Source organism: Oryzias latipes, chromosome 5 (assembly GCF_002234675.1).
Source record: "Oryzias latipes chromosome 5, ASM223467v1".
NCBI lineage: Eukaryota > Metazoa > Chordata > Actinopteri > Beloniformes > Adrianichthyidae > Oryzias > Oryzias latipes.
Window position 1 is genome coordinate 794,346 of NC_019863.2, and position 18,304 is coordinate 812,649.

The 18,304-nt window shown below is 44.8% G+C and overlaps 1 protein-coding gene across 1 annotated transcript; it reads right to left on the reverse strand.

Moving 5' to 3' along the window:
• Positions 1 to 498: 498 nt before the first annotated feature.
• On the reverse strand, positions 499 to 17,268 carry ippk (inositol-pentakisphosphate 2-kinase). The gene is made up of 14 exons (XM_023954687.1): positions 17,041 to 17,268; positions 15,426 to 15,485; positions 13,923 to 14,018; positions 10,498 to 10,564; positions 7,257 to 7,375; positions 6,855 to 6,944; positions 5,078 to 5,136; positions 4,618 to 4,690; positions 4,126 to 4,275; positions 2,606 to 2,723; positions 2,340 to 2,475; positions 2,169 to 2,271; positions 1,993 to 2,084; positions 499 to 1,727 (listed from the first exon to the last, which is right to left on the reverse strand). The coding sequence occupies exons 1-14, from the start codon at positions 17,119 to 17,121 to the stop codon at positions 1,484 to 1,486; spliced, it is 1,488 nt and encodes a 495-aa protein (XP_023810455.1). The 5' UTR covers positions 17,122 to 17,268; the 3' UTR covers positions 499 to 1,483.
• Positions 17,269 to 18,304: the final 1,036 nt, after the last annotated feature.

Consider the following 18,304-nt stretch of genomic DNA (forward strand, 5'->3'; position numbering starts at 1 on the left):
GAAGAACACCTCAATGGTCATCTTGAACCCTTGGGATAGCACAAGGGTTAAACTGAAGTAGAGCGGCCGCTCAGGCTTAATGAAGCGTCTCCTGAGCTGATGTCCTGCATGTCGTGACTGAGGTCGCGCTCCTCGCTTTACCGTCTCTCCAGGAAGTAGAGGAGGATGACGATGCAACTGTGCCGTTTATTTCAATTTGTCTGCGTTCATGCTCACCACTCCTGTTTCTGTAGTTTTTCATGTTTCATTGAAGTCAGTGTGTCTTATGGATTTGTCCTCACAGGCCCACATTAGCTTATTCTGGCTGGATTTTCATTCTGTCTGCAGCTCTGGAGCTGTTCCCCTCTCAACCTGTGGACGGTGCTGCTGAGGCCTTTCAGAGCCTGCTGAGGATTCTGGGACCTGAAGCTGCAGTGGAGTGTGTCCTCAGATCTGTCAGCCTCTCGCAGGGTGATAATGTGTGGGGTGAGAAGCAGCTAAAGCAGTCATGAGGCGGGGGCTCGTACAACAAATGTTTATTCTTATAGAAAGCGTATGGCGGCAGCGGCTCGCCTGTCAAAACCTACAAAAATAAATAATTTAAATACAAAATTTCTGTTTAAGCTGTTACTCGTCTGTCGGCACGCAGAGGCAACGTGCAGCATCTGCTTTGCAGCCATCATAACAAATTATTATTATTACGCCACGCTCATCCACTGACTCAAGTCACATGACCTTCCACGGTTTAGGTTGCAGTTTGTTCCTCTGCGCCGCCTATTGCATCATTTACACAGTTACAGGTTGGAGCAGTTCACTGCTGTCCACTCTCCGTCTCCATGGCAACCATAGCTGTTCCACCAGCAGCCATAGTGGCACGGGTTAAGAGGCGGGGGGGGTGAAAGGCCAGATCACATGACCTGCTGCAGAACAAAACTTTGAGTAGGAGGCGGGAGCGTGGACACAGTAAACAGGAACTGAGGTCAAGTGTTACCAGTTTGTGCGGCTGCACTTCAGGTGCACGAGGGCGCCGTCAGCGGCTAATGTCCCCGTCCTCTGTAACCTTCAGCCCTCCTGGACACAGCGCCAGCAAACAGCCTGGCTGTGTTCCCAGCAGCTGACCTGAATGCAGCCTGTAACAGTGAGGATCATCGTCCGGGCACAAGCACATGGCAAAAAGAGGAGCAGCAGACGTCGTCCAGCTTCTCTCACCGTTTCAACATGCAGCGTCAAAGCCACGCTGTGGTGCTTCTGCTCACACCGCACCTGATAAACCTCCGCCGCTTCTGGCGAGTTACTAAGTTGGTGCCATGGCAACGAAACAAATCCAGTCAAGAGGAGAAGGCCAACTTCTCAGCAAACTGAAGAATAAATAAAACCGCCATGTCAGGATCTACCTCCTGACTGGACCAAAACACCAGTTACCATGACAACACTCATGTCATGGACAAGTGGCTGAAAGTCACAAACATCTGTCTGTTGAGGAGCTAAGGACCTCCTCTTAGAGTCACATGGGGTGGAAGAGGAGCCTGCACTCCTCCCTGGCTGCAGCTGAGATGATGCTGGGAGGCTGAGGCCGAGAGCCTTTAGGCAAAGCACCGCTGGTCCTTAGGTAGTAAGACACAATCTTCTGGTCCAGGCGCAGCTGCCGGGGGATGCTGTCGAAAGGCTTTGGGTCCAAATCCAAGATTGAGACGGAGGAGGTGAAAGGAGAAGGTCTGCAGTCCCTCAGCCGCCTCAAAGTGGACAGCCTGGAGGACAGGAGGAGAAACGTGAATTTTCATTTGAACTGTCCGATGAAGGGAATCTGCCTCCTCTCCTCTGATCAAAGCCGTCACAGCAGAGGCAGGAACGGCTGCATCCCACTCAGAATCTCATTTCAATGACAATATCTAAACTCAGAGGTCAACAGAGTTCAACCCCCCAGGCCTCATGGAAGCTCCTACTGCCTCTGAGGTCTCAGAAAGATGCTGGACTTTCTGGGTCCTGAAACTTTGGGGGGGAGTGACCTCTTACCCTTCATCATCATCCTTTTCCTCCTCTCTTGGTAGAAGAACAACCATGATGGAGCAGTCCTTTGCAGTCATGGCAACCCGGTACTGATGGACCTGTGTGAAAACATGTTAGCTCTTACGGGACAGTGGAGGCATGTGGCAGACAGCAGGCACGGGGTGTCCGCCAAACCATCTGACCTTAGCAACAGCAGACTCCACGGAGCCGTCGTCCTCCACGCGACATTTTTGCACCTTCTCCAAGAAAGCCTCGTTGTACGGTCCGTCGACCTGCAGGCGACTCCTAAGACACGAGGGAGAAGCATCAGAGAGCCGCTTCGCTCTCCTCTGGGTCTGCTCAGCTGGACCTACCTCTCTTTGGGGAAGTCCTGCAGGTGTTGCTCAACCCGGCGGTACAGAGGGAACAGTCCTTCAATGTCCAGCATGTCCAACATCTGAGTCTGAAGGATCCTGTGCAGAACACTGTTTTCAGGCAAACCCTGAGAGGCTGCAGAGAAAAGCAGGAAACGTCAGGCGCTGGCATGAAGTGGCTCCAGGAACAGATCAGCAGTTTTTAGAAGCAGGACCACAGCTCTGATAAAGACAAGGCTGATGCTGCTCTGACAGACGCTTCTGACCATGGCCAACCCGCTCCCTGTTGAACAGACTGGCTTCACAGAAGCTCCGCCCCTCGTCCTGTCCGTCCGTCACCGTTCCTTCGTCTCCGTCCCCGCTCAGCAAGGCGTTTATCAGGACCTGCAGACAGAGAGCGGTCAGGTGTGAGCAGGGGTGGACTTACCATCGTACAAAGGTAGGTGGTTACCTGAAACCTCCATCACCTTGGGGCCCTCACAAAAAATGATCAAATTCCCTGACTGCTCATGTTAAAGTGTCTCATCCTTGTCCCCCCGTCCCTCTGCACCAATGGACTAATCCAGCAACAGCAAGGTAGTACGAAGAGAGAGATTCTTCAAAGAGATTTTTTTGATTAATAAGTTAACTGAGCAGCTGTTAAAAAAGGCAAAAAGAAAGCAAGAAATGTGTTGCCAAACTTGCAGGAAGATGAAACAGGAAAAATATGAATCTAAGGAAGAAGAAGATAAAGTATAGAATAAGAAAAGAGACAGAAACGGAGAGGAAAGGCAAAGGGAGGGGTAGAAAATGGTCATTAGGAGAATATCTCTTTATTCATTTTTATTGACATCACTCCATAGAGGGCTGCTGTGTTCCATCATTAGAGTATTTTTGGGACAAATTTAAGAAAAGACAGAAAATCCTCATTTGTGACAGCGAGGAACAAATTAGTGTCTTCAATAAATTCAATGTCCCCACCCCCCAGAGTAAAAACAATGTTTATAAAATACAGGTCTTTAACATTTAAATGTGATTTCAGTTTTAAATTATAATCAAAACATTTGGATTCTTGACACTGATGCTGTCTAATTTGGAGCAGTGAAGAAGTTATTTGATGGAGGATTTACCCTATAAGTAAGGAATATAAAAAAAGATAGAAACAGTAAAGCAGCTCCAGTGGGAGTGTGGGGAGCAGGTGAGGCCCAGGCGGCTGGTGCCTCACCTGCCGCTTTCTTCAGAATTTGAACAGGAAATATGCTACTTTTTTTAAGCAAAGAAATGTTATTAACCCTCACAGAAAAAAAGGAATCACAGAACAGAAATGTGTTTGATCCCACAACAGGGACATTGATTAGACAATTAATTATTTTAAGAAATAAAGATGACTGCCAGTACCTGAATTTAATCTATTGCAGGTTCTTTTGTAGATCACCCCTGTGGTTTGTATGGAAGGATGTCACTGAAGAACTGAATAGACTCACTGAAGACGCTTTTATTGAGGTTTTTAGCAGCTTTGGGATTTCAGCAGAACTGTATGAATAATGATGCCTTTGTTTCAAACTCAGTCATTTGCTAAATAAGCAGAACTTCACTAATGTTCTTGTCTCCTGAAAGATGACTGACGCTTTCAGGCTACAGCATCCTGTTTGGGACAGAAGCAGCCATGGGTGGCTGTGCAGCAGCGGCTGCACCGTGTTACAGCAACAGGATGGAAGAGGTGTTGTATGGCCTCAATCTGCAGAGCAGTTTAACCCCCCCTTCTAGACCCAACTATGTGTCCCTCCCCCTAAGGAGCAATGCTCACCTGGATGAACTCGTTCAGGATGGCTTTATTGGTCATGTGACAGCTGGTGCGGTTGTTTCCCTGCAGGAAATATGGTCTGAGGTGATGCACCAGCGTGTTGACATCCAGAGGATCACTGCTCTCCTTACTGCTGTAGACACACTGACCCCCCTGTAATACACACAGACAGAGAGGACAGTCAGAGGCAGCACCATCACTGTATTCCAGCTGTTCAACTGACTTTCAGGCTTTTTCTTGACATGCATAAACTAGAGTCACACAATGCTGGAATCTAACCCAGCTGCTGCAGGCGAGGGCTGGGTTCACCCTGAACAGATATCACACACCTGTGAGATGTGTGTACGAGGAGAACATGCTAACTCCACACAGCCAGGATTCAAGTCTTCTGGCTGTGAGGAGACAGAGCTGATCACAGATGTTTTTGAAACATCAGCAGAGTGAAGCAGCTGCTTCCCTTTATCCAGACAGACTCCAACAGCAGCCGTGTCTCACCTTAAAAACTTTGAAGTTGTTCTGAGGTTCTTCGATCAGGTGCTTGACAGCAAAGTTCATCCTCTGCTTGTTCCTGCACCACAGACAAACACCGCAAGTGAGCAGCCTGATCAGCACAGCTGGGAGAAGAGAGGAAACAAAACCCTGAAGCAGCCCACCCCACCCCCAAAGCCAGTTTCAATGTTAAGAAAGCAAACAGACACTCCCCTAGTCAACAACACAGCCTTCCAAAAGAGGCTTCAGGAGACCTATGTCAACAGATCTGCCCCCCCCCCCCCCCCGCCCCCCCCAGCTTCTCCTTCTCTGCTGCAGTTTTCCGTTTTGCTGGTCCTTGAGTCTCCCACAGAGAAGGCTCCTTTGTTGGAAAAGAGACCAGGAACTGACCTGGATTCCAGGTGTGACAGTTCTGGGTTCATCAACAGTCTTTAAACAAAAACACAAAGAAGAGCAGGAAGCTCACCCGGAGAACAGGTCCAGGGGGCAGTACAGACTCCGCCTCTTCCACTTCCCACTGGCCACCTGCAGATGAAGGAATAAATTATCTGAACACTAATCTGCCTCCAATCATTTCTGGCTTTTGTCAATCTGAACAGACTGAGGCCTGCTGGGCGTCACCGAACAATTCTGTTCTATTCATTTTCATTCAAACCCATTTTCATGAAAAACAAGTCTTCACAGGCAAGTTCAGAGGTCACCAAAAGACTGATTTGATCCCTCTGCTAGTTTTCTGGTTTCACATGGCTGCTGCTCTATTCCAAAAGCCGAAGATCAGATGATGAGAACAAAAGAATTTAGAAAAGCGTCAAATGCATCTGCTCATTAAACTTAACCTGGGGCTTTATGGACCTTCAGAGTGTGTATTTGTATGAACCTGTTGTATTTGAGGCTAAGCTTCATTTATGATCATTATATTGGTATGCATTCATTGTTGGACCGGACAGAAAAAAAGAAGAGAGATGGAGATGGGGGGGGGGTTAAGGGGTTAGAATGGAGGAGATGGGGGGGGCAGTCGATAACACAAAGTAGATTGCATGACTTGGTTTGCATATCAGAAAAGTAGTCTGCTACCAGCTATTTACAGGTTGGAGGTATTTTCATACATAAAGATTTATCTCACAGACTTATGCAAACAGACAAGTACACAATATTCTTGAAGAGGGGCGTAAATGCCCATATTTGTGCAAAAGTGAATGAGCAGGTGGGTTGAACGAATGTGTGCTTCTTATAGTGTACCTGATCACACTGAATGCTCCAGCAAAGGCAGGAGGCCCCCCACCCCCTACCCAGGGCCATGGGTAGGCAGCATAGCAACCCGGACGATACAGGCATCCAAGAGCTCCACCGTCAGACAAAGACCCAGGGGGGCAACCACCCAATTGCGAACTGAACCCCCACCATGGAGATACAGGTCAAGACCCAGCAGCCCCCCCGGCCGAGGAGTAGGAGGGACAGAGAGGGGCACGCCCCACCCCAAGGCGCTCCAGGCCTATACCCAATAGCCCGGCCACTCCAGACCTGCGCCGGCGCCCAGACGAGAGGCACACCACCAGCCCCACCCGCCCCCAACCCCAGAGGCAGGCCAGGACAACCCCTTGTCAACCAGCCAGCCCTACCGAGGACAAAATGGGGAAAGCGGCAGAAACTGAACGTCCTCAGACGACCAGCAGAGGCCCCAGACAGGGCCAGAGGACAGTGAGCCTGAGGACCAGGCTCTAGTTGCTTTGAGCAACAATGGAAAAGATTGCCCGGTTTGCCCAAAAAGGGGCCCCACCCGCTAACCGGGGGACGCTGATAGAGTCGTTTTTTCCCTCGCCCCTTCACTGTATTCTACACAGAGAGCCCAAACTACGGTCATCATAGCAGCAGGTTGACACAATAGTGGGCGTGCTCTGGCGCAGATTTAATTATTTGTACATGCGCCGCGTGCTGTCTGAACAACAGCCCCGCCCCCCCGTGCACACAAATAGCCAGACAGACCTCCTCTTCAGCGAGAATAGTGAAATTAATATCATCATGAATTGACGAAAAATTGACTGACTTGGTGAGTTATATATGGCAGATAACCTTTATATTTTGTGGGAAAAGTAAAAATGCAACTTCTCCAGTACCGATAGCAGAACGTTGAGGTCAGATCTTAACGATACTGCGGTCTTGAAGAATGTTGCTGCGGGGCTCGTTCAATACCGGGGCTCGGTACCCCTCCCTACTTCAGACTGAAGGTCAGAGCTTGGACTTACCTTAAAATGTTGATGCATGCAGTAGCGGCACACTTTGGCCTTGATGTCTTTGCTGACGTGTTTGGGGGATGGTAGGAAGCCACATTTTGGCTGAAAGTGCACAGAGCAGGTGGTAAGACAGAATGGCTGCACACGTTTCACGCCATAGTGCTTTCACTCAGCTTCTCACGCCATTTTTAAGGGGCTGCTTGTGCTGCAGATTCATGTTTTCCTGTCGTCGTTTAAATATTTCACATTAAGTTAGACAAACTCCATCTTCATGATGCAAATAGACCAGCAGTTGCAACATGTGGAGGTTTACCATGCTGCAGAACTTTACCATGCTTGTGTCTGAAATAATGGCTGTTATTCTGCAACGACTAAATGATCTTCATAAAGACAAGCAGCTGTGTGTTTGTGCACCTTGATCTCGATGCAGAGGGGTGGGGTCAGCGTTGCCTGGTGCAGAGCTGGGGAGGTCAGGTTGGGCAGACAGAGGGCACAGCCACTGTAGATGTCCATCACTTTGTCACAGCGCCAAGCTGATGAGAAGAGGGAACGGTTTGAGTTCCATGGCTGCTGCAGGTCCTTGTACACATTTCTCAATAGCATTCCATCAGACGAAGGAAGGCTGACAATCAGGGCTGCACACAGATCACCTAAGACAGGGGTCGGGAACCTTTTTGCCGAGAGAGCCATGAACGCCACATAATTTTAAATGTAATTCGGTGAGAGCCATACAATATGTTTAAAACTAAATATAACAGTGAATGTGTTCATTTCATGTCATTTCAACACTTTTAGAGTACAATAAGTCTGTGGATTATTTTTAATAACATTGTTATTATAGAGGACTCAGTTGGACTGGGTGGCTGTTGGGTCGCGTTCTAAGTTCCGGAGTTTATTGAACGCATCACAGAGATGCTGGTTGGCCCCAGTTCTGTCGCTCAGCCTGTCGTTGGGGAGTATTGACCAATGGGGTTCAGCTATGGGCTGAATAAAGTAAATAGGAGGACTGGTGCAGGAGGAGGGGAAGAAATAGTTGGGGGAGCGCTCTCGGCGGGAGAGATTCAGGAGTTGCTGAATAAGTTGTACAGCGTTGGTTATGGCCTACAATAACCAGAATAAAGAACCTTAAAAGAGATAAAGTCTCTGTGCCTCAGTGTGTGAAAGGGACGCTACATTATGCTGTTGCTAATAAATGAGTTAGCATTAATGTGACTTCTGGTGCTGCATGGTGGTTTTGCTGATGCTCTAGTCTGGTTGATACGTGGTGAGTTTAAAGTGTGGGTGACATGGCCTATTTTAATAAGCCAAAATATAGTAAATAGTTTCTATTTCATGTTGCGATTGTTTTTAATATTTTTCGAAAAAGAATAAATAGCGAAAAACGCAATATAAACAACGAGGACGGCCGCCGGCTTCACGCATTCCGCCGAATTCGCGCCGCCCTGTTTGTGACGTAACGAAAGGAAGACAAGGCAGACAACATGGCTAGCACCGATAGCGAAGCACAGAGTGATGCTACCGTCTCTATTAGCGATTTATCATCAGATGAACAGAAAGATGAAGAGGAAAGTTGCGGAGATTATCATGATGATGAGTCACTTTTGCAACCGTATCGATTCGAACCCTTTTGCGAAAGTGAGGAGGATATAGCAGAAAGTAGTAGGTCTAGTGATCATGCCGATCATGACGATAGCCAGCATGAAGATTCGGCTAGACTCCAGTAAGTCTAAAAAATGTATAAAATTAAATTACTCCACTTACCCTAAAATATACTCAAAATGTCCCCTTTTGGCCTAATAAACAAAGGTAAACACTGGTTTTCAACCCAATTTACAAAATAAATGTCACAAAATAAAAGTTTCCCAGATGGTACTACTCTTTAGTTAACAAAGTCACTGTATACCATTAACAACTGTGGAACATTAACAGTTTTACCCGTTTGAACCCGTTTGAAACCTTTTCTCGTGCGCGCGCGCGCTCACACACACAGTTCAGTTTACTCACGGTACCGGCACCTCAAAAGCAAAAGAAAAAAAACGTTGCAGGCCTGTTGCTTCTCTTGCAAAACATTGAGTGCGTTGAAATACTCCAGTTGGATCCAAGGACAACAGAAAACACGACTACTTCGCCTCAATGTGATCCATCGTGATGCACACTAGCTTAGCAGCCTCCGCTCCCGACTCCAGCGCCGTCCTCTCCGACCCAGAAAACGGCTCGCTCGCTTCCAGCTCACCCGCCTTTCCTCGACTCAGAAGCCAAGATCCTCCTCCCAACTCTCCGTTCAAAATTCTTCGTTTGTGTCCCGGTTTTTGTCCCTTCGAAAACGCAGACTTCTCTCCTGCAGATCTGGAGGGAAAAATCCTTCGCCGTCCACCTTCTTGAACTTTCCCCTTTTCAGCAGCGTTTCTTGTTTGGGAATTTTATACACAGATACACTTTCAGTAGATGTATTGCTACATCCAGCTGCCACACAACGACTTGGCATGTTGATGATTAACAGATTTAAACACGAGAGAAACGAAGACTACCGGTTTTGTTTACATGCTGTCCGAAGCGGAACTGCGAAAATCAACGCCTTTCATGACGTCACAGGTCATATCGGGTTCACTTCCAGCCTGCGCTCTAGCGGCAGATCCAAATCTCTGATTCCTTCGAAAGATGTCTATTATTCATATGCTTCGGATTTTTTTCGACGCGAACTATTGGTATCAATAGAATCAGCGTTTAAAGGGCTTTTTTATTTGACAAAGTTGTTCAAAGCATGGCATCCACACTTTAAGCTTCATGTAGGCGTTGAGACTTCCATCTGTTAAATATGATCATAGGTTGGTCTGAATGTTCTTTAGATGTGACAAAGACTGCTCACATGCAGACGTGGAGCTAAACATTGTCAGCAATACTCACACGCTGCAGTGTGTGGTATGTGACGGACAAGCGTGTTCTATGTTTTGACAATCAGTGCGCCACTTCACCTCGCTGCCTGCGCCCAATACCCCTCCCCTATTCCTTCACACACATTTGTGGTCCTCCTTTTCAAAGATAGCAGCGCGCAGCTGCAGAGACAACGATTCACAGGTTTCAGGCTGTTACACACACTGTGATATAACATAATAGTAAACCAATATTGCATTGCATATCGCATCGCGCCAGAGAAGGACTGGTCTAATGAAACCTTTTTTTTTTATAATTAAAGATTTGTCTGTCAGATGTGGCCATCAAAAGAGCCAGATATGGGTTCCCGACCGCTGAGTTAAGGATTGTTCACCTGCTGCTCACTCAGCTGCTGCAGGGGCAGAGCTGGACACTGAACCTGCACTCACTTTCCTTCATTGGAATGGGTTTTAATTGTTAGCTTTAATATGCGAGTTCAAACTGTAATTGTGATCATATGTGGTCAGACCTTCTCTAGAGCCCAGGCCACACCCACTGTGCATCAACATACTTGGAACATGCAGCTTTTCAGAGGAAGCCCAGCCCCTCTGCAGGCTGCACTCCTCACGTTTAGGTTTGTTCCATGCCTTACCTTAAGTGCAGGTGTGCCTCATGCAGCTGCTTTTGTGTGGCAGAACTGTCAACCAAAGGGTTTGACAGCACCCGTCTCTGTGAGAAACACAGAATGGTCTGCAGGGTCTTCATCACCACTCAGATTTCTTACCTGGTCTTTGTTGTTGAATTTTGATTGATAACTGTCGCACAAACTCCAGAGGCAGTTTCACCACTTCCTGTACAGAAAGACAGAAGATGGATTTATGGCAGATTCAGCAGACAGAGGTAACAACAGGCAACACAGACTGTCAGACTCACTGACTGAAAACCACCTCCAGATTCTGAAGCAAATCAACAATCTGTGACCCAAAACAGTTAAAAATCAATTGCCTTTTTTAAATATTCAAACCAACAGAAGTTTCAGCTGAGAAAAAGAACCTGATGTAGGAGAGCTGGTCTCCATCCATCTGTAAAAACACTTCAGGACTCCATAGAGATGCAGATTCCTCACAGCTCATCAGTAGTGCTTCTGACAGCTTTTATTTCAGAACTTCTCACAGAGTAGTGAAGGTGAAAGAGCAGCAGAACGGACACTTTGAGTCCCTTTGGGTTTTACACCACTAAGCTTTCAGAAAAAGACTTTTACCCAGAAATCGTTTCGTTTCTAGAAAGCGCCTGCTTCGTGCCAGCGAACCATCTCTCTGATCAAAGCAGTGGAACTCGCCATTTCTTTTTCCATCGCCGTTCCGCTACTTTACAAAGTTCTGCGCATGTCAAAATGATTTATTCTGACCAAAAGTGTGGTGTATGTAAACATTTGTTATAATCAGATAAAGTTTTTCTGGGAACATGTACACAGTTCAGTTCTAATACGATCTTTGATTCGATCAAAGATATTTTGCACTTTTGCCAGTTAAAATACGACAATAATGTATATTTTTCCTCAGCTGGCTGCATGCAAACAACATCAAACTTAAGCAAAATAATTTAATGAAAGTGAAACTTTTAGTATGCTGGTATAGTTCTACCAATGAAGTTGTGTTGGTTAATTATAAGGGAGAAAGAGGATTGAAATGAAGAAATTTAAAGTTTTATTTGTCAGAATAGTCACAACAAAAACCTCAAAAAGCAATTTATAAATGTGAAAAGGTTGAATTAAACATAAATTTAATGTAAAGGTTTTAGGTATCAGCTTCTTTGTGTTATTCTATTTGGTTGAATGCTGTAACCCTTTCTTTTCCTGTTTCTCTTTATTTATGCTATCTTCCGCCGTTTTTCTGCACTTAACTCCTACAATTTTTAACCTATTTTAAATGTTCAGCTCCGTCAGTTTATTTCAGCTATGCCTTTCGGTCCTTCAAATCCTGTAACTTTTGAAGATATTCCAGGATATTCCAAGATTTTTGCTCCATTAAAATACATTGCGCTTAACTTCTTTTACAGTTTTTCACCTACTTTAACCATTCTACTATTAAACAGTTCAGCTCATTCCTTTCCGCTAACACATTTGTTCCTTCAAATTTTAACAGTTCAGCCATTTCTTCAACAATTTCAGCTTTCATGCTTAACTCCTACCATTTTTTTACCTATTTTAATCATTCTACTATTACAATATTCAGCTTTTTCTGCTTTTTTCTGCCATGACTTTTGATCCTTTAACTTTTCAAGATATTCCAGGATCTTCCAGGAAAGTTCAGCCATTTCTTCAGCAAATTCAGCTTTCATTCAGCAGGACAGCATTCAACTCTGCATTTTCTTCTTCACTCATATCCAACCAATTTTAATTAACTCCTTCACAGGTGATTTTATTAAAACAGCATAACACGACATGACGACCTCCTGTCCCGTTATTTAGATATTTGTAATTACATATTGTAATTTGTCTCTTATTCTCAGCATTATATTAACTGTACGGTATATTAAAAATAAACAGCTTTAATCCCCTCTACCTTGACATGTTTGTCTTAATATTTTGTAAGTAGGTTCTATTTTTCCATTCATCTGAAATGCACTTCTAAAATATTTGGAAGCACCTGCTGTGGTCCAAGACAGCCATCTACCTCAGTCTCAGTCACTCAGAAGGAGATGGAGAGAACTTCAGAACCGGTTTTGGAAGTTCAGGATGCAGAGCCAAACATTTCCACAAATTCTAAAGGCCCATCTGCATCTGATCCACAACAGCAAGAAACATCCGGTTTGCACAGCATTTAAATTACTAGAGTAGTATAAATAAAATACATAAAATTGAAAGTAGATATATATTTTCATGGTCAGTCACAGTGCACATTATTTCATAAAATGTATGACAATCTATACTGCCTCAACAAATTCCGTAAACACGTATTTATTGACAATATATGTGCCTTTTTTAGAATTACAAACACAAAAACATCTCCATCCATTACAGCGGCTTCAGTTGATGATGAACTGTCCACTGACCCAGCTAACTGGCCCTTATCCATGACTGACAGGAATCAAACACATCTGGTTTCCAGAAAACCGATTGAGGTGCCATCCACATTTGTTTTTCCCAGGAATGACAATGATGGAAGAAGCTACTATCACCAGTACTTCCAAAAACTTTAGTTAGTGCAGAAGAGGTGAAAAGAACATGATTGGTGTACTCGGGGGGGGGGGGGGGGGGGGGGGGGGGGGTATGCTCTTGTGTTTTTTGCTGCAAACTTTTTTCCAAAAAGAAAATGAGTTTAACAAACCCTGGATTTAATGTCTGGAAGCATGCCAGTTCTTTGATCACCTCACATGACAATAGATCATATCCACTGCATGAAAACTTGGAAAGAATTATCTGGAAGGATAAAAAAGCTTAAGCTTATTAAATGTTCCCAAGATCATGGCTCAAGATCGTCTATCTGGTTTGGTAGTTATAAGCATAAACCAAACCATTGCTGAGAAACTAACATATGAGGATTTGATCGATAACCGTTTTAAGGCAAAACGGTCACATTTTGTGTTTAAGAGGAGCAGACCAAGTTCATGGTGCAAGCTTTGAGAATTCTCTATTCAATTCAGTTTTATTTGTATAGCCCAATATTACAACAATAGTTGTCTTAATGGGCTTCAATATATATATATATATATATATATATATATATATATATATATATATATATATATATATATCACACACCCATTGACTCTCACACTTATGGACAATAAACTGTACGGCTGGAAAGCTTCAATACTGCTCACCATTTTTGTTGCACCCCTAAAGTTAAAACATGATAGTTATTTATTTTAAAAAAACACAGAGAGCCGCAGCACAGGCAGGAAAAAGACGCATTTTGGACCGTTTAGCTCTTTCCGCCATCGTATATCTTTGGTAGCGTTCCTGTGTGTGCACGCCGCGTACTGTCTGAACAACAGCCCCGCCCCCCGTGCACACAAACAGCTAGTGGGAGAGAACGTAAACAAAGGGATGATGGGAAATGGGGTGGGTTTCAGGTCTCAGATTCAGAGATGACAGCAGAACAGACAATCACCTGTGCATCATTCACCAGGATTGTGTTTGGTTGTTTTCTACATCCCTTCACTTCAAAGCCATGACGAACACAGGAAACGGTCATGCGTGCTTACCCCACTATGGATGAACTTGTCTCCCAGCATGCTGCTCATCACGTTGGAACTGAAGTCAACAATGTTCTGGATCTGCCTGAAAGCCTGCTCTGCTGTCTGCATCACAAAGACACACAAATGAGACAGGCAGGTGAACCCACAGGTGCTGTACTGCTGCAGTAACATATGTTTACCACACATATCACTTTCCAATATATAAAGAGTAAAAACAACAGCAGATAAGTCATAAAGGTTCTGTTGGCGTGTTGGGTTGTGGTCATGTATGATCCTTTTCCTTTGAAAGCTCAGATATGAACCTTAGAGTCTCAGCTATTGTGTTTGAGGTACTGGAGTCTCAAATTCTTCAGACAAAGAATGCGCAGTACAATGTACAAAGAGGTTTTGTATTAAAGACTGTCCTGCCCTGCAGCTTCCTTATCCATGGAAATGACTGTGACTCTGCCATATTTTAACGCAAATGTCCATCTTATCTGTCCTCCGACAGCTCACAGCTACATGTCTCCTCTCTAACATGGAACATTCTTTGGGCTACATTGCTCTAGGTCAGGGCAGCTCATTCCTAGTCCTCGAGATCTACCAACCTGCCTGTTTTCCAGATCTCCAAGCCCTGTTAGTTGCTGATCAGCTAAATCAGAAGTCTCCAGAATGAACACACCTGGTCCAGGAGAACTGGAAAACAGGCAGGGAGGTAGATCTCCAGGACCAGGAATGAGCAGCCCTGCTCTGTTATTTAACTAAAAAACAGAATCATTGTTTCAATCGCTTGTTCCATCACCTGCAGCCAAGACTACTGTCCTGAGCCAAGTTTGACTTTCAGGATGTTGTTGTTCACTTTTAAATGAAGCCGCTTGAAGAAACATCCTGATGTTCGCTGCCCCCTGTTGATCTGACCATGCAGAGAGGAGCCTGAAGAGGCCTTTGAAGTGGGTCATTTAGGACACAAGATGCCAATCACACAGAACCACTTTACTGACCCATTTGCTTTGCATTCACATAAGAGCTGGACCTTAATGTGACGGTTTGGTATCCAAAGCTTTTGCTGCCCTCTCTGCAACAGCCAGCACTAAAGCACAGAGGCAGGGGGGCAAAGACAATGAACTGATTTCTACTGAAACATTACCAAATTTCAGGATCTGTCATTTATTCGAAATAACTGAAAAAGGGGGTTTGAACACTTCCACCTCCAGATAACTGGGAAGAGGAGATGGCTAACCTCCAAAGCCTACTCTGAGCATGCAGTCCGTCTGGCATGTTTGAACCCAGAGTCCAGTTGGTGTTTCTGCTGGGATCGCTTCAGTCTGTGCTCAACGCGGTTAAGTGAACCGGAGACGGTTCAAAGCGCGGTTTAGAGAACTGTTGCCGTACAGATCTGCTGACATCACTAAATGTGCCAGAGCACTATTCTTCAAAGCTGTCACATCAAAAATGTGGTACCCTGCATCATAAATGAACACAGTTTCTTGGTTCTGAGCAGCAAAAAGCTTTAGAAGATGTGTTTCCTACCTGCGGTGGGTTTTCTGAGTCTGCTGCTGGATACTTGAGCAAGCGTAAAACCCTCGGGAACTGCAAAAACAGAAGGGATTTGGTTAGAACTACTAATGAGCAGCTTCACAGACATAAAGTCTATAGCAAGGAAAGTTAGACAACTCTCTTCTATATTGTGTTATTGACATGTTGCCTTTCTCTGTCAGACTGACATTCACAGATTAAAGTGTGAAAAAGTTGAAATAAACTAAGGAGGAAAACACTTTGCTCTTTGAAATCCAACAACGTGAATAATCTCCACGTTTCTTCTGCCTTTGTATTGATGTCAGACACTCTGTGCAGAGTCCATTCAGACACCTCCATCTGTCTTCCTTTTAGGAACCATTGAAGTTTTCCCACGCTGCAGCTGAGAGCACATTTGTAAAGTCTGGGGTGTGTCAGGAAAAATTCTCAACATTTTCCAAGGTGTGTGTGCGTCAGTGTGCAAGTTCAGACTGAGTCTTAGTCAAATGAGTCAAAATGCGACAGGATTAACCGTTGTCCTGAACAAAAGCCGACTCCTCTATGACCGGAACTGTTGCTAGAAGAAACAGCCTTTTCTCACACAGCAGAAGCAAACAGAAATGTGTGCTTGGCACATCTTTGTCGTCACCGTGCCTCTGATGGCGTTAGAAGCACATCTGTCTGTGGGGGACGTGCACGAGCAGTACCGCGGCTGAACACGCCACAAATCTGACCAGCAATCCTCCAAACAGCAAGATTTTCTTCCAAGACATTGTTGGAACTAAGACTTTACCTACAAAACACAGGTCCACTGACTGTGGCTCTGGCTTTTAGTTACAGATGTGCTGTTAGAGGAAGACACTGATTTTGGACCAGAGAATGTTGCTGAACCCTGCAGTCAAACTGCCCTGCATGATCCTTATGCATAGCACAGTAACCATGGTTACGGCTGCAGGAAAGAAACTAGTTTCTCTGGTTTTGTGTTCCTTAAACCTTTGTCTTGTTTTCATACCAGGCTCAACATTCCTGAGTAATGGAGGTAAAGTATCCTTCAGAGAAAAAGGAAAGGTTTCTCTGAAGGATACTTTCCCCTGAAGAGATTTGCGTTCAGCCCCGACTCCTCAGAAACAATCCACTTCCTGTTCTCTCGCTATCTTTGGTAAGTATCTGCAGCTTGGTCACAATGACTAACGTCCGTCACGTTCTTCCATCAGTGACCCCGTGAATGTCACGCAAGGCAAAGGGCGCGTGCCCGTTCACGCTGCGCTCAAAGAGCGAGCGCGGCGCTGAGACTGCAGACAGGTCCCACGTCAGGAGTCAAAAACTCGGCCCGTTTCTCATTTGATCACCACTGGACCAGGAAAGTAGACCGGAAGCTACCGCCGAACCTCACAGCAGCGACTGGAAAACAGTTCGAACCCTGATGAGAATAGGGATGCTGCCGCAAACTAGCTTAGTGAGATGACAGTTCAGCTAGCATTCCTCAAACTTAACAACACCGTCAATGTTTTTCAGCTACAGAGCCATTAGAACGAGTGCCTGAGGTTCGCTGAGCCATGTGTGCTGTGGACGTAAGTCCATCAGCGTTAGCCCGGCCGAGTCTAGCTTCGAGCTAACAGCCGACATTCACCTGTACGTGACAGACGACCAGACTCTTGTTTCCTTCTCCGTGGTACTTCCAGTCGTTTTCGTCCATTTTGTCCACTTCCATCCTATAAGTAGCACCGAACTCAGTTCCTGTTTATGAACAAGAAGAACCAAAACACTGCGCGTCCACGCACAGGAGCCACCACCGCTCCCGCGACCTGCTCGCCAGTTTATTTCCACATAAAACCGAGGAGGAACTACAACACCTCGTCCGGTCCGTTCTGCGTCACTTCCGACCATACTTTCAAAATAAAACTTCCTATACGTTTGACCTCAACAATAATCTTTAGGCATCATCATTTTTCCTGGAAAGTAATAGTTTATTTAAGAAAATACTTGAAAGGGGATTAAAAATATTTTTATCAGAATCATTATTTGCTGTTGTTTTTTTCACTGAGCATTAATCAAAGTAGTTAGTAAATCTGTGCATCACGGTGAAAGTTTTTCTCCCTATTACTTTGATAAATGTGCCTGGCTGAATGAATATCTATATAGACAGTGAATCAAAAGAATGCCAAGAGTGTGCAAAGCAGTAATCAAAGCAAAAGGTGGCTACCATGAAGAACCTGTAATATGACATATTTTCAGTTGTTACACACTTTTTTGTTATGTACATAATTACACATGTGTTCATTCATAGTTTTGTTGCCTTCAGTGTGAATCTACAATTTTCAACTTTTGGTCTGTACTGTATATCTGTCTATTAAGGTGTTTTTATTTTTATTTGTTTGATTATTTTATCTTTTTATCTTGTGAAGTGAGCGACCTTGGGAGCATTTCGGGCAGATGACTCAGGCAGGCGTTTACTTCGGTTACTCCCCTAGGGCGGTTCAGTTAATCAACTCACCTGTTCCACGTCCTATTTAAGTCCAGGTGTGTAAGCTGTTCATCCTTCTTTACTGAAGCGCTGCGTTTGTTGCCCCACCCTCCTCCCCGGCTTCCACCTGTGAGCTCTGTTGTGGGTAGTTATTACCCAAAAGTGTATGGAAATTTGTCTCATGAAATTGCATGGAGTCTTATGCCAAACTAAAGGAATGTGAAATGTCAATTATAAAGGAATGTCAAATGTCAATTATAAAGGAATGTGAAATGCAAACTAAAAAGAATGTGAAATTTAAATTTAATGGAATGTGACTGCCAAACAAAGAATGTGAAAGCAAAACAAAAGATGTGAAAATAAATATTATTATTACTGCATGAGTTGTCTGACTGAAATGTGTCAATATTTTTATCAAATATTTTCCCTC

Excerpts from the sequence above, each read along its gene's own strand:
- ippk (XM_023954687.1), bottom strand. The coding sequence starts at position 17,121 with ATGGAAGTGGACAAAATGGACGAAAACGACTGGAAGTACCACGGAGAA. Across the intron at positions 4,691-5,077 it reads CCCCTGGACCTGTTCTCCGG|GAACAAGCAGAGGATGAACT; the intron begins GTGAGCTTCCTG and ends TCTGTGGTGCAG. Across the intron at positions 2,724-4,125 it reads TCCTGAACGAGTTCATCCAG|GTCCTGATAAACGCCTTGCT; the intron begins GTGAGCATTGCT and ends CTCTGTCTGCAG.